Raw genomic sequence first — 16,406 nt, forward strand, 5'->3', positions numbered from 1 at the left:
GCGAAATTACAAGTAGATCATTGAGATCATCTACTTGTAGGCATTCCTTGTGGAATCTCGTCATGAAGTCGCTAATTTTTTCATCGCGACCTTGACGTATAGAAAGCAGCTGAGCCGAAGTGATTCGGGCTTCCGCTTTCTGGAAGAATCTCCTGTGAAAAAGCATCCTTAGATCTCTGTAAGATCTAATGCTCCCTTGAGGGAGCTGTCATACCACCTTCTTGCGTTCCCGATAAGCAGCTCGGGAAACAGCTTACACATGTGAACCTCATTGAGACCTTGGTTCGCCATATTATACTGATAGCGTCCCAGGAAATCATGAGGATCCACTAACCCGTCATAAGTCATTGACGGAGTTCGGTAATTCTGTGGCAATGGAGTTCGGGTGATATCATCTCGAAAATGGAGTCTTCAGCGCTCCATACATTGGCGAATCCGACATCTCTTCGTATGGTGGAGATGGAGTTCTCCTGTGATTTCGGTACCGAGGAGGAGAAGGAGAACATATCGGTGGTGAGGATTCTTTCTCCTGGAAGGTGCGACACTACTGCGGTAGTGGCTTTCATGTCTGGAGGGGGAGGGAGAATCCGCTGTTTTCCTCTTCTCCGGCTCTGGCTCTTTGCAGGAATGTTAGGAACTCATCCTGCTTCTCAGGCCAGAATGACTTGACAGCCTCATTCAAAGCGAGCTGCTGGGGAGGCTCGGTGCGATGACTTTTTGAGTGGTTTGTTCCTTCACCGTGAGAACTGGAGGCAGATTTCTCCCGAGGACTGTTTTCCAGACCTATGGGCTGGACTAGCTTCCTCACCTTCATCACGGACGGAAGTATGGGTATTATGTGATCTGGTACCGCATTTTTTTTTTTGGTAGAAAAGGATCAAAAACTCGCTTTATCACAGTTTGGTTCTCTGTTTCCCACAGACGGCGCCAGTGATGATGTGGCGAATTTTGATGGGAATAAATGCAAGTAATAAATGATCACAACACGGGAAATTAGAATTACGTGGTTCGATTTACTGAGGTAAATCTACGTCCACGGGAAGAAGAGAGGGCAATGTTGTATGCTTGGTCTCGCTTACAGATTACAATACTGATTCGCTATAAGATTCAGGATCTAGAGAGCTTAACCCTCGTCTATCTGATCTATGTTCTATTTATACATTCGAACTAAGATCGTGGTTTGCAGCCCTGGTAGTGGGGTTGATAACTGCTTAATACCACTAAATAGATCGTGGGTGTAGTGGAGGTCGTGGAGATCCTGCATGGGTCCACTATCTCCTTGTTCGGTCGAATACTGAGACCGAACTGCTGAGACCGAACTGCTGAACTTTGCCGATCAGCTTTTGCCGATCTGAGAGTTGAGCTCGATTGGTCGGCTTTTACCGAGCTATGGGCTGTGACCGAACTCTTTGGTTGTGCCGATCTGAGAGTTGAGCTCGATTGGTCGGCTTTTACCGAGCTATAGGCTGTGACCGAACTCTTTGGTTGTGCCGAACTGATACTCTTTCTTGGGTTTTGGGCTGATGGGCCGTCACTGTTATTGGGCTCGCAACTAGGGTTTAGTTGTTTAGTTCGTACCCCATCAGGGACCCTCTGGAGGAAGTGACGGAAGACTGTCTTCCATTAATATCTGCACAGCAGTATGCTTCTCGCAATGAAATGCTAATGTCACTTATTATTGCTTGGTCTCCAATTGTGGAGACATCTGGAAACGATGTGGCTTTTCCTTCTAGCTCTTCTAATTGCTGCTCAATTCTTGCTGTTGGTGGAAAGTGCGGTAAAATTTCTTCGTGGAGTGTTCGTGCACCTGAGTGCTATTCTACTGATAATGCTGGGCACGCGAGTGAGGTTCGACTTGTTGGCCTTGTGAAGGCACATGATAGCTGGATTGCAGCAATTAGTTGGGTTAGATATGGGTCTAACGATTCAAAGACCCAGTTTGCATTGGCTAATGGGAGTTCTAATGGTAGGTGCGTAATTTTATATTACCTTCCGGCTGACCTCTAAAATTAGTAGAATTTTGATTGCTCTTAAATAATCACCACGTGAGTAACTACCATATTAAGGTTATTAACAATGCACATGAGTAATTACTGACATGATTATTTTTCCCCACTTTATGTTATAGTTTGAAGATCTGGCTGGTAAATGGTGAAAAATTACTCAAGGCGTCTGAAGTTATCAACGATTCATTATCATTGTTGAGGGAGGTCAGAATTGCATCTCAGTGTCTAGGTTTTATACGTGATTCATTTTGGTCTTATCTTAAAATTAGCAATTTATCATCAAATTAGGTTGCGACTGTTGATTCTTCTATGATATCTGTACTTTCACTTACTGTGCCCGCTCGATCACCAACGAAATTGTTCTTGGCTATTGGTAAAAGTTCCGGATCCTTTGAATTGTGTACCCTTGACACATCTACTGGCAAATTTGACAATATTGGCTGTTATAATGCACATGACAGCACAGTAAGTTTCCACTACTGTTTTTTGGCCACTTGAATATTTATGAGTAATTTTTTTTGAAATAAACATCAGGTTTCTGGTTTAGCTTGGGCGTTTGATGGACGTTGTTTGTACAGTTGTAGTCAGGTACAATATTCGATAGTAAATGTATTATGTCAGGTAATGGTCCGATAAAACGTTCCATGCTTGAAAATTATGTGACTTATGTCATAGTACATCATGTTTTATTACCACTGGCAATTGGGTTGCTTACCAAATCTTTCTGATAATTGTCATTGTTGCTTTGTCTTATGATGCTAAGAGTCTTAAAAGTTAACAAAAAAGAGAGTGATTCTCTAGGCAACTAACTTAACTGTTTTACATAAATTTTCATTAATTCTAGAATAACTCCTTGAAGAGCTGAATTTTCGTTGGAGATTCTCTGTCTGAGGTGCCACTTCCCCAAAGCTGTCCTGGTTTGATGAGCTCCACAGATGAAGCAGTGGCTTTTGCAAAATGTGAAAGACGAATACATATTCCCTGCAGCAGAAATTAGAGAGATTAAGAAGAGGTATGACATTTCTACTAGTTCGACTGTTTAATTCTTAATGTTTGCTGCATCTCCACTCCCCATTATTTTCATTGGATGCTGTTTATCACAAATTTATGTTATTCAACGTATGCTGTTTGAATAAGGCTAAGCATTGTGCCATTCGCTCAACTGAGTACGCAACTTTCTCTCCAGGTTCTACCAACTAAGCCCTCCTGGTATTGTATGTGTTGCCACAGACGGGCTTCAAAGATGGCGCCCACCATTGTGTTCGCCTTGCCCTGGTATCGTTCTGATTTCAAGTCTTTCGTAGAGTCTCCTACTCACAAGCATACTTCGACACCATGTTGTCCCTTCTGCGGTATACTTCTACATAGATCGCAACCGCAATATTTTCTGTCACCTTCCCCAGTTTAAACCAGATTCTTCCTATCTTCCAATTGCAATGCTTTGCTTATAGAAGTATGATGTTGATTTATGGAAAATGAAAACATTGATGGGATCAAAGTTGAGAATATGCTGCTAATGTCACATTCATAGGTTGTACAAGTCATGGAAGAAACAGTTGAATACATTATGTACAGTATGCAGACTTTAATGATTAGTAAATTATGATTACTGCAAGGAAAAACAATGTTGCATTTTCCATGTTGTTGCAAATATATTTCTAATTACTTATTCACATAAAATCCCAATTTAAAATAGGATTTGCACACATGATTTGCTACATTTATGTCACAATCATAAGCTCCTATCATATTTGGAGGGTGATGAATTGTCGCCATAGCAAGTGAAATTGCAATTTGGCCACGTATATTGTAATTAATTTCAAGAGGTGCCCTCTAAGAAATTCATGGCCCTTCTTCAATGGCTGAGATTGAAAGATTGTCAGACAAAGTGGGGTCCTGCTTGATCTTCTTTTATTTCTCATTAATATTAAGTTAATTAGGTTTAGTGGTCCACTAATTTTAGTCATTGGAGTACATTAATTAAGTAGTTAATTAAGTGGGCAAAAGAGTGTGCTACTTCATGCTCTTTATGATGTGGAAATTCCTATTTCACATTATGATGTGTGTGTGTGAGAATTTTATTTTTGTTTTTTTGGTGATTTATGTATATATATGGTTAGCCGTTTAGGCTCTTCTTTTGGATTTTAGTTATATCATTGACCATTGTATGATAAAAATTTTATTACATTTTTTGGATATCCTTTTTTTTGACCGCCAAGAGAGAGAAAAAATGTTGCTTTATATTTTGTATAGCTCTATATTTGGGTCACCTTTATTGACGAAAACTCCTTGTTTATCATTTTAAAATTTCAGTTTATCTTTCTAGTTTGTAGAATAATGTAATTTTCCTTTGGGGGTAAAAAATATGTATTACTTTTTTAGGACCCTGATCAATTCCCACTATTGCTTATGATTAGAGGTCATATTTATTCTTATATTTGTTCTGTTATCTTTTCTTGTAAGAAATTTTTCTTGTAAGAAAATAGCCCGTGATAATGTTTATTGGCATGTCTTCATAGTGCTAACATTACTATGTGTCTCACATTATCTATTACAATAAAGTTAATTTTGTCTAGCGTGTTAAAGTGTCTCAGTCTAAATAAATTTTAAAAAATAGAAAATTCTCATAATAGTATTTTGAGAGAGAGATGTAAGAAAAAAGCATTTGTATTAAGCTTGATAGCCACTTTCTTTGATTAAGTGTTAACATGCATTTAGAAGGCTTTCTTGATAGTATTACCTAACCTCAATAATGATATATTCCTTTCCTTCCTCCACCAACCCCTCGTCCCTTTTATTTTCTCTTCAGCTATACAGTACTTCCTCCGTCTCTAAAGGTTTGTCTCATTTTATCATTTTTTTCCGTCCCTCAAAGTTTGTCCCATTTAACTTTTTACCATTTTTGGTAGTGGAACTCATATTCCATTAACTCATTCCTACTCATATTTTATTATAAAACTAATATATAAAAGTAGGACTCACAATCCACTAACTTTTTCAACTCACTTTTCATTACATTTCTTAAATCCCGTGCCGGGTCAAAGTGAGACATTATTTGGGGGACGGAGGTAGTAATTTTAATTTGAAATTCAAGATTGTCATTTTGTGTTAATTGATGCAATGATTTTGAATTTAAGCTTCATGTTACTCTTTTATGGTTATTTTTTATGGTACTCGTATTTATTGTCGCTATTCTACTTAAAAAAACCCGATGTATCTAGATTCATTTTTGTGACAACAACTCTTTGATTGATACTGATAGTATTGTAAAAAATAAATGCATATCAAGTAGCATAACTTCTTTTCACATCGGTCATCATGACTAATTTTGGTCGAATTCAACGTGCTATTTGGAAAAGAAAACAACGGTTTTGATATGAATATGATTATGTGATAATTTAAATGATTTATTTCCACATGCATATATTCGAAATTCAAACTAGTGTTCAGCAGTCAGCACTACGTTACTATTTTGATGCTTATTTTAAACCATTAAATTCTAATTTATTTATTACCCAGTATAATTATATTGTTCTTATATTCTATACAAATTATATTAATAATTTACAGACTATATTGCGTTATGAATAAACACAAACAATCTCAATAACAATAGGAAATGTGTTGCAACTTACATAATTCAATATAGTCTATAAATTTGTCACCATTTTTAAGATACTAGGACCATGAGACATTGATGTGAGAGGGAAGATTAGTATAATAAATAAATTGGAAGAAAGCAACTAAGCACGCATGAGATAAACGAGGTGTGTAAGGTTCCAATTGATAGTATCACGCTTCTAATAAAGACAAATGTCATGATTCCAATTTTTAAGCTTATTTGTGATAACTATATTTAGCATAGAATCATCATGTTGATTAAAACAACAAATCTAGTGAATGATAAACGGAATTTGTACTTAAGCCCTAATTAACCACTGTTGTATGTCTCTCACTCAAATAATTACAATCGCACTCTATATTACTTTTACTGACAACCATCTTGCTTTTCAATGATGACATTAACATCATACATAAAATATACTACTCCATGGGTGTCACTAATCTAAAATTGTTGTTTCTCAATGATGTGGCCATGATTCCTCATTATTAGAATGTACTAGTAAATAAATACGGATAGAAATAATTTAAGAAATATGATTTCTATTTTATATATTAATCTCATAATAAAATATGAATAAAATGAATTAATAGAATGTATGATCCATTTATCAAAATTAGTAAAAAATAAAATGAAACATGTATTTATTTACCCATAACAAGGAAATATAAATCGATAATTGTGGGCGGATATAGTATAATATAAATAAATTTTGAAAGAGTAATCTATCCATCACCGTGGTTTTAAAATTTCAATACATATAAAATATATGATTCATTAGATAATGCTCTTATAATTATTGTACTCCCTTTATTATTTGTTAAATCATCCCCTCTCTAGAACAAATAGAATGACATAACAACGCAAACCTATTTAAATATTGAATAAAACCTCAATTTTATTAAAATATTATTTATAGCTAGTCATACTATGACTACATATCTTTATTCATTTACCAAAGTCTAAAACAAAAATAATACTTTCATACAAATATAAATCAAATATAAAGTCATTAGGTAGGTAGGGTCCCTCCGTCCTATCCGGTTTATGCATCATAAATTTATTCAAGGAGTTGTAAACTAAGTCCAAATTAGAACAAGAAAAAAAACTACTAAAGCTAGTTTCCCACTCCACCTCTCATTTTTATGAATTAATACTACATTCGTTCAGTTATAAATGACATGTGTATTTCTTTGATTGACCCATTATAAATTTTAGTTAAGGTGTTAGATTTTGATATAATCATATTTGTAAGAATTGATTTTGGAATATTCCTATTTTAGAAGTATCTACTATTGTTGCACGGTCAACTATTACAAATAAATAATTTAAAAATAAAATCGAAATAAAGTGCAATACCCAATAACTAAGGTAAAATTAATAAATCATAAAGTTATTTATATGCTCATATTATTTATTTATTAAAAAATAGCTAGAAACGGTCTATCCAAAGAAAAGAGAAACGTCGTTTGCCTTTGCTTTATATGTGCAAATTATATTCCTTTGGCAATTATATTTGGAATATTTTAATAATTATTGAAATTAGTTAAACCAAACTGCTATTTCCAACCAATACGAAAAGAGAATACGGTATATTTAATAATTAATTTTAATTAGAAAAGCTGAAACGGACGATCCGAAGAGAAACCTCAATTTGCCACAATTTTCTCTCACTAAAACCCTCTTCTCTGTCTATATACTTTTAGTTGTTCCTTCTCTGTCTACGCATATCTTCTCCTTGCAGACTCAGTAAAATATTCTTGCAAATAGTACTAAAATAACCCACAAATTCTATAAACACAAGGCGTGCTCTGTTTTTTGCCTTTTTTAATAATTCCGTTTTTTTATTAATATCTTAGCTCACGATCTTCCAGTTGGATTGCTAAACTTGAGGCAATTTAGAGCTCGACCCATCAGGAAAAACACTTCCGGTTTTGTTTTAATCCCTTCGTTTAGCATTTCTACAGAATTCTCGATTTTTTCCAGCTTTGATTTTTTCCAGCTTCGTTTAGCATCAGGTAAAACGCGACCCGATTTTGTTGCTTTCGACAGACCCGTGTGGAAAAAATAAAAAATTAAAGTGAAAGAGCGGGAAAAAGCGTGATTCTTTAATCATGGCTGTGATGGAGAATGCCGGAGCTAACGCAATTGCGTCGTCGAATTGCGACAACGACGTGGTGGTTAACGGGCAGGAAGCTAAGCCGGCTGATCAGAGTTTCCATAAGATGCCTAACGGCCATCATCAGCTGGCTATCAATGGAAATGGGGGAACTTTGGAGAAGAAGATGGATGGGGAGGACGACGATGGAGGGGAGGGGTTTAAGAGGGATATGCGGGATTTGGAGGAAATGCTGTCGAAATTGAATCCGATGGCGAAGGAATTCGTTCCGCCGTCTCTCCGCCTTCGGTGGTGGGTCGCACAAGTTGCTGGTGCCGCCTCACGCTGCTACGGTTGCAGCGGCTGCGGCCGGGCATTTTGGGTTCAGCACTATTGGTTTTGTGATGCAGCAGCAGGTTAACTCAGGAGTTCCCACTGCCAATTCTTCTAGAAGGGTTGGTATTTTTACGTGATCAATGATATTGTGTTTGTGTGTTGAATTCTCTTTCAAAGATTCTTTTTTTGTTGTTTCTGTTGTGTTTATTTTGCTTTGGGGTGTTGAGTTCCGACTGCCTTTTGATTGGTTGCTGGAAAATATAGGGCTGTAGATGATGAGAATGTGTTGGGTTTAATGTAGTATGGCTTGGGGTTGTTTAGTTCATGGATTTGTTAAAGCCCGAATTGTCTGGATACGAAGAAGTGAGATTCGGATATTGATTTTTATTTACTGTGAGTTGTTCAATGATTACGTATTTTTGTCTTGCTATAGTGTTTCTCTGTTGTTTTAGTTTTTTAAGAGGTTTGGTAATGGTGATGGTGTTGTGATTTGTAGGAGAAAAATGGCTTTGTTAATGGGAAGCGGAGGATGAATAGCCGAACGAGCATGGCTCAAAGAGAGGATGTGATTAGGCGGACGGTCTATGTCTCTGACATTGATCACCAGGTAAAGAGAATCTAGGTTTGAGGCCGGTTTATCATTCAATTCCTTTAAAAACGTATGAAATTTGGCGTTTTCCTGTGATGCATGTAGGTAACCGAAGAGCAACTTGCGGCGCTTTTCATTGGTTGTGGACAGGTAAATATATTTTTGCCCTCAATATGGTTACTATTTCAAGCATTAGCTACTAAATAGTAGTAATTGTTTTCCATGATTTTCATAATGAAGGTGGTGGATTGCCGTGTTTGTGGTGAGGGTATGGACATTGTACCTTTTGTGTGTATTTCATTAAATTTCCAACCTTCTCACATCAAGTTGTTTGTCGCTGACGAGCAGAAGGGGCAAGGAATGCTTTGAGCTTAGCTGGAACTATGCTCGGCTATTATCCTGTGAAAGTGCTACCTTCCAAAACTGCTATTGCCCCTGTTAATCCAACATTATTGCCAAGGGTAAGAAATTTTCTCTCCTTTTTTCTTTTACTTGCTAGACACGTGAAAGCAATAGTTAGTTCAACAATGACACGTTGAGTGTTTCTTTTTCGTGAACTAGTCTGAGGATGAAAGGGAGATGTGTGCAAGAACTATCTACTGCACAGACATAGATAAAAAGGTACTTTGGTTTTCAGAATTTTTTTCCGTGCGGTGTCAATGAGCAATTTCTTGCCAGGCACAAAAAAGTGATTTATTGTTGCTTGATGTAGGTCAATCAAGCAGACGTCAAACTCTTCTTTCAGTGTATTTGCGGAGAGGTTTGTAACTGCTCATGATACCCCTGAACAACTCATTATTGAAATTGTTATAATTCATGAAATGCATCTGTTGACTCAGGTTTATCTTTTGAGGTTGCTTGGTGATTATCATCACTCAACTCGAATAGCTTTTGTGGAGTTTGTGATGGTAAGAACAACAGGCTCCCCCCTCATTCTTTATTTGTTGTAGCACGAGAAGTCATTATTTTATTGCCAAACTTGACATTGTATGAGAAAATCTATTACATTATTTGTAAATGTCGTAATGTATAGTATACTTAGCAACAGTTCTGCTGAGTGCTAATCTGTTACCTTAGTCAAGAATTGTATAAGGAAAAAATTGTTGGACATATCTTCTGTATAACCGGTAAGCAGGACGGGGTTAGTGTCGCTTTCCAGAGCTGTTATCGGATGTAAGACACCATAGGAAGACAAGAAGGCAATGATCGCTAGAAGATAGACGTGAACTAAAAGCGGTGTCTAATAAAGGAAAATCAGTTACTATTTGTGAATGTCGTAATGTATAGTATACTTAGTAACAGTGCTGCTGAGGGCTGATCTATTCCCTTAGTCAAGAATTGTGTAAGGAAACATTGTTGCATCAAATCTCCTTTCGCACTAAATGCCAATATTTATTCTTTCAACCTATTGTTGGTTTAGCATATGTTCAACCATCCACATATTGCATGGTACCATTTCTTTTGCAAAACTTTAGCAACAAACTTTTTGACAAATCCTGACATCGCCAATCCTCTTCAACATATTCAAGCGTTATTCACTAGTTATGTCATTTGACGTGTAGACATGCTATAGCCTATAGATGCTGCCATTATGTTTCTACTTTTGTTATATATGAGCTTGCAAAATACCTTACTTTATTGTGCCATACTCAACCATACAAATTTGTTTGGACAACTTTTATTCCGGAAAGATGCAGTGCTGTTGTTGCCCATTTTATGTACATGTTTTTTCACTATCATTTCCTTTTTCTTCACCTTTTCATTCTACGATGCTTCTTCTAGTGCGAGTCGGACAAATTAGGAAGCTAAGTAACAAATGTTAATAATCAGTGAAGAAAGGCCTTCATGATTACGGGTCTAATATATTTTGGGAGTCCATGATAGATAAATGGGTCAACCATGATATCTGTTTGATGCAATATAGAAACGTGCTTATATCTGAGAGGTTCACTGGTGAGATTTTAGACAATCGTGTCAACACTTTCGGATAATTGTCTCAGATTGTGCTGCTTGACATTAGCCCTGCCCCTATTTTTTTTCTCTGATTCATTTAAGGATAGAAGTAACAATAGTTGCAAATGTTGAACCATACGCCTATTTAGTGTTGTTATAGATTCAGTTAGTTCCTTTTCTTTCATTGTAGTTGGTTTTTAGCTTTTAATAAGATTCCACAAAATTACATATAATAATACTGCTTTCATTTAGCATGCCTAATATGAGTATAGTACATTAATTTTTTCAAATAAGACCACATATTGCTACTGAATTTGTATCATATGATCTTAGTACATTCCCTTCACAGTGAACAATATATTTTTGCAACCTTATGCAGGTTTTACTCAGTTCTTCCTCTTGATTTTTATACTTTGTTGTGACATGCAAGTGTGATCCATTTCTTATCTGGCACGATGATGTTTCGATAAGTTAGCCCCCTTCTTATGCTGTTTCCAACTAGGAGTTTTCCTACTATACTCTCGGGAGGGCTAAGAATTAGTTTCCAGTAATCTTTACATGTAGAACGTACGACACTTTCTGGATCGGTCCTTTCTTGATACATCATCTCAACTTCACATTGTATATTCTCAATTCAGATTGTGTCTCCTGTTTATTGTAAATCCGAATAAGTCGTGCTATTGGCATGTACGTTTGATGTAACTGATCTCCCCCTTTTCAGGCGGAGAGTGCAATAGCAGCGCTGAACTGCACCGGCGCAGTCTTAGGATCACTGCCCATAAGGTTCGTACCTATCCATTCACTCAATCTATGTGACAGTCTTTCCTCGTGGTGAATGATTAATCCGAGATATTCGCACTTGCAGAGTTAGCCCATCTAAGACTCCAGTCCGACCCTGTGCCCCACGCCAATCCATGCACTGATTGCTCATGAAGCACCTCTTTTAAGTTATATATACATAGAAACTGATACTTGCCATGGGGTATCTATGTGTTTTTAGCTTCTATTTTTCCTATGTCTGCTTCATATGTATGGTTTGCCTGTAGAGTACGACTATTTTCGAGGCTTTATTATGCTGCACATTACGCTGCGTTGAGCTTAGTACGCACTTCCCTCACACTACTTCTGCTACTTTTACCACAAGCTTCGCTCTCACTTGGAAGTTTTAACGATTCTCGTTTTTTGCCAAATTTTGTGGCGTTGCTTCGTCCTTGGTTTTACCAATGCTTGCCTCTTATATAGCGCTTAAAATACTTTCCATTATGTTGGTTATCAGCAGAAGATCATCTCAATTCGTTGTGTTTTAGGTCATAAATTGTTGGAGTTGTTAAGAACAATGAAAAAGAAGTTCTTGATTTCTTGCTCTGTTTGATTTGGGATTGCTAAGTCAAGGCTATGGTGATAGTTTTTTTTTTCTACTTCATATATATGATATGACTCGATTTGTATTCGTGTTAGTGTTTAGTCTTATCGTGTTGGCTGATAGTCGGAGATATTTTCAAGGTGGATTCGGGTCGGACTGTTGTGATCTTATCCGTTAGCAGAAAGTTTACTTTGAGTAGTAAGATGGATTGATTAAAACAATACTTATTTTGATAAATTAATTATATTTTAACTATCTTCAAATATTTGATTTTACATATTATTAGGATTGATGGATTAAAACAATATTTATTTTGATAAATTAATTCTATTTTAACTATCTTCAAATATTTGATTTTATATATTAATATTAATTTTACTAGGCAAGCTTATGGAGTATTGAATGAACCCTCTTTCCACAATCTTCTTTCACAAACTTGGAGAAGGTTACAAATTGCAAAAGCAATTAGTTAAATCATTATAAAGTGCAAAATTCGTGGAAGGATGAAATCTTTGTCTCTTCACAAGTCATAATTGGTGTCTTTGTGTTCTTTTGTGATGACGACAATTTACCTTAGTGGAGAACCCACACAAATATAACAAAATAAAAAAAACAAATAAAACAACAAAATAACCATTTATAACAATATATCTAACAATGACATTGTTTTTGGCTTCTCAACATCATTTTTGTTGAAGCAAATTCCCTATTTATTATTTAGAAAAACAATTATAGAACCATGTACTCATAATCTATTACATTGGCAAATTAATACTAATGCAGAGTAGAAAATAAATAAGATTTCACACAGATTAGGTCAAGGTCAATACAATGACGGGACCAATTTCCAGTGGAGTTGGGAAGTCGACCGACCAGTGGCGTATCAAGTTGAGAAAGTGACAAGTAATTACATAACTGTGTGTCAGAGCAGTTAGTGTCGTCGTCAACACCAGTGTGGCTTTAGTTTCCTTCGTGAAAGTGTGGACAAATGGATTATGAAGTATGAATATTAGACAATGAAGAATAACTAATAGGACCATCCTAGCATGCATGAACTGGTAGTACACAGTGCTTTAGTGGTTGTACAGTGAGAATAAATAGGCTGAGCCACGCCCATGCATGCGCCATCATCCATTAACACATCTCTTTTGCATGCGTGTTGACCATTTTTATTTGAAATATTTCACTAACTTTTTAAACTTGGACTATTGTTGTCACCTTCCTTATAAGAATCTTCAAAACCAAACGCAAAATTAGCTTGTCTATAATTATGGGATGCCTAAAATTATCAATTCGAAGAAGAAGGGAAGTTTTGAAGGTAGTGAATGTTGAAAAGTAAAACGTGGAAAATAAAACTCAAGAACTCTTGAAGGCTACATTTTTATTGATTTGGATTGTTTGAGATACATTGTACATTCATATTTATAGAACTAGAGAACTTAATGTACCTAGGGACTTATGAACTTGGGACTCTACCATAATAATGATATATTCCCTTGAGACCCTAAAGTTACTCTTTCCCATAATCTTGAGACTCTCATATTCTATTTCCAACACTCCCCCTCAAGTTAAGTATCGAGTTTTTTCGACACTTAACTTGCACGATCTTCACTTTGATGAATAGTTTATACTCATATTAAGGAGTCATTCACGTTTCATTGATAGTTTATGCTCGTATCATAGAGCTTCTTCAATTCATCATTGATAGTTTATACTCGTATCAAAGAGTTTTTTTTTTCATTGAAAGTTTAGACTCGTTTCAAGGAGTTTCTTCAATTTTCTGTTCACAATTTTAACTCGTGTCATAGAGCTCTTCATTGACATTTTTAACTCATACCAAGGAGCTAATCTAGATAGTTTTTACTCATATCCGGGAGCCATCTTTGATAGTTTTAACTCGTGTTTAGGAGCCACTTCATTTTTTTTGACCGACAGTTTTTACTCGTGTCGAGGAGCTCATTCAGACAGTTTTGACTCTTGTCGAGGAGCTAATCTAGACAGTTTTTACTCATGTACGGGAGCTTATCTAGACAGTTTTTGCTCGTATCTAGGAGCCACTCATCTTTGGACTGAATTTAAATTGCAGCCCAAAGCTTAATTTTGGAAGGCCATTCTTGGCCCATTTCGCTCATATACAATGAGCCCATATTCTTTTCATTGTTTCCCTTCTTGAGCCCAATAATGCTAGGCCCAATTTTTTCTTTTTCTTGAAACACAATTGAGAAGACGTCAACACCCGCCTCCTTTCTCCTTCTCTTCTCCAATTGACGATGGCCAAGCATTTTCTGAATCTTCTCTTCTTTGAGACAATCTGTTCAGCGGAAACACTTATCGGATACCCAAGTTTACAGCCTAGTTGAAGGCGTAAACTTCAGTCATCTCTCCTCCTTCCGACGAGGCTGCCTCCTTCTAGTTTCTCCAGCTGTGGTAGTCCTCTTTCCCTCGGCCGGACAAACCGAGGACTACTCCTCTGTTTTCTTCTCTTGACTGTGGCAATGCGATGCTGCACCATCAGCAACCACCAGCGACCTATTCACTGCTGCCGCCTTCTCCATCAATGCTGGAATTGCCCGGCAGTCTAATTCTTTCCCTCTGCCGGACAGTGCCGTTGCTCACCTTTCAGCCTCTTCTCGGCATTCTTCTAGCAGCTATTATGGCCTTACTTCCCGATGCCATCAATAATTTCCTTTCTTCGAAGACTCTCTTTGGTCGAAGCAACTTGATGCTATAGAGTATTCACCGCCATTCCTGCGGTCATCATATCGATCTTCTCCGGCACCATGACCTTCACAGCGTGTGGTGACACAATCTCTCTCCCCCTCGCCGCACAGACGTTGGCTGCTCCGCCTCTATGTTTTCTTCTCTTTTGGAGGTGGAGACTCGATTTCTTCCATTGCCACTCCTCTGCAGCCTTCTTCTCCGTCTGTGGCGGCTCCTGCGCCAACTCATAGGTGTGTGTAAACTTCGGTCAGCTGCTTCTTCATCGGCCGGAGCGACGCCTGGCTTTCTCGACGACATCTGCTCGATCGCTGCTTCGCTCTTCCACTGGCCTTCTTCGGCAATGGGTGAAATCATCCGACAATTGTATTGTTCGGTCGCTGGATCGCTCTTCCACTGGCCACATCCTTCAGGTTTTTCCGTGGAGGCTTTCGAGTTCTTCTTCCACAGTTATTCCTTCCCCTGCTGTGGGTGGAACTATCCGGGAGTGGAAGTCCTCACCCCCTCGGCAGGATGGTTCTTGAACAGGGTTGCTCCAGTTGCTGTTGCAACACATCCAGTCGCTTCTTCTCTCCTCGATTTTGTGGTGACACAACATCGTCGTGCGTGGTTCGCTTTGGGCCTCTAGCGCCGCTGCTTTTTTACTCAGCGGGCAAACGATTCACCACCGCTGCCAGTGATGTTTAGCTGCCAACCTTGCTTCTCGCCGCTGCCATCTCCACCGCGGTTCGGTCGTTTGTAAAGTAGCAGTCGTTATCGCCGACGTTCATCGCTGTTGGGGTTCTGCAGCCGTTGCCATCGCCTTGCGCTACCTCTCGCCGTCTCTATTCCTACCGCGGCGCTGCTGTTGCTTAATCTCTATGTTGCCTGGCCGTGGTCGAGCTTCGCCTTTTGATGCCCATTCGAAATTCTACTACCGAGAACTCACTGTCGTCATCTCGGTCCAGCCAAGCACCACCGTCATTTACAGCGCCGCCATCGCCAGCGACGCGGTCCCTACCATTGCCGTAGTTACGCTGTTTCCGTCGGATCTTGCTATACTATCACTTTGTTGGTGATGAGCTTCCTGTTGGGCAGAGTTTCAGCCTCATGCTAACTGCAGAGCCTCCCTTTCCTAGATGTTTATTCCGATAGGATTCTTTGGTTTTTTTTTTCTTTTTTTGGATATAGAGACAGAGATCGATCCATGCAAGGAATCGAACCTGCTCTGATACCATGTTGAAAAGTAAAATGCGGAAAATAAAATTCAAGAACTCTTGAAGACTACATTTTTATTGATTTGGATTGTTTGAGATACATTGTACATTCATATTTATAGAACTAGAGAACTAAATGTACCTAGGAGTTATGAACTTGGGACTCTACCATAATAATGATATATTCCCTTAAGACCCTAAAGTTACTCTTTCCCATAATCTTGAGACTCTCATATTCTATTTCCAACAGTGAAAGTGGATGATGGCAAAGTCATGGAGTTGAAATCAGCAGTTTTTGTGAATGAATTGCTACTGAATTTTGAAGGGGTTGGAGTGACACAATCAAGAAAATGTGGCAAGTTTTTGGCGCCAAGCTTTGAGCTACAGTTGGGGAAGACTTTCTATCTTTTCCCTTGGAAACTTTCAGTTGCGGCGGCGGACGGAGGCTCCACGGAAGGGGCGACGAAGAGAATAAAGATTGTGATAACAAAGAAGCAGCCGGAGGAGCTGCTGTCCAATCAAACG

At 37.9% G+C, this 16,406-nt stretch overlaps 1 protein-coding gene and 1 pseudogene across 1 annotated transcript in view; both read left to right on the top strand.

Annotated features, from left to right (window-relative positions):
• Positions 1 to 3,643, top strand: part of LOC121781514 — an 8,006-nt gene extending 4,363 nt beyond the window's left edge. Inside the window, exons 5-9 of the mRNA XM_042179246.1 lie at positions 1,587 to 1,970; positions 2,129 to 2,210; positions 2,295 to 2,471; positions 2,541 to 2,594; positions 2,851 to 3,643. Coding sequence (XP_042035180.1) covers positions 1,587 to 1,970; positions 2,129 to 2,210; positions 2,295 to 2,471; positions 2,541 to 2,594; positions 2,851 to 2,871 — 718 coding nt within the window. The 3' untranslated portion in view covers positions 2,872 to 3,643. The remainder of the gene's footprint in view (positions 1 to 1,586; positions 1,971 to 2,128; positions 2,211 to 2,294; positions 2,472 to 2,540; positions 2,595 to 2,850) is intronic.
• A 3,628-nt stretch (positions 3,644 to 7,271) lies between these two features.
• Positions 7,272 to 11,990, top strand: LOC121781932 (annotated as a pseudogene).
• The last annotated feature ends 4,416 nt before the right edge of the window (positions 11,991 to 16,406 follow it).

This window comes from Salvia splendens, chromosome 20, assembly GCF_004379255.2.
Source record: "Salvia splendens isolate huo1 chromosome 20, SspV2, whole genome shotgun sequence".
Classification (NCBI taxonomy): Eukaryota; Viridiplantae; Streptophyta; class Magnoliopsida; order Lamiales; family Lamiaceae; genus Salvia; species Salvia splendens.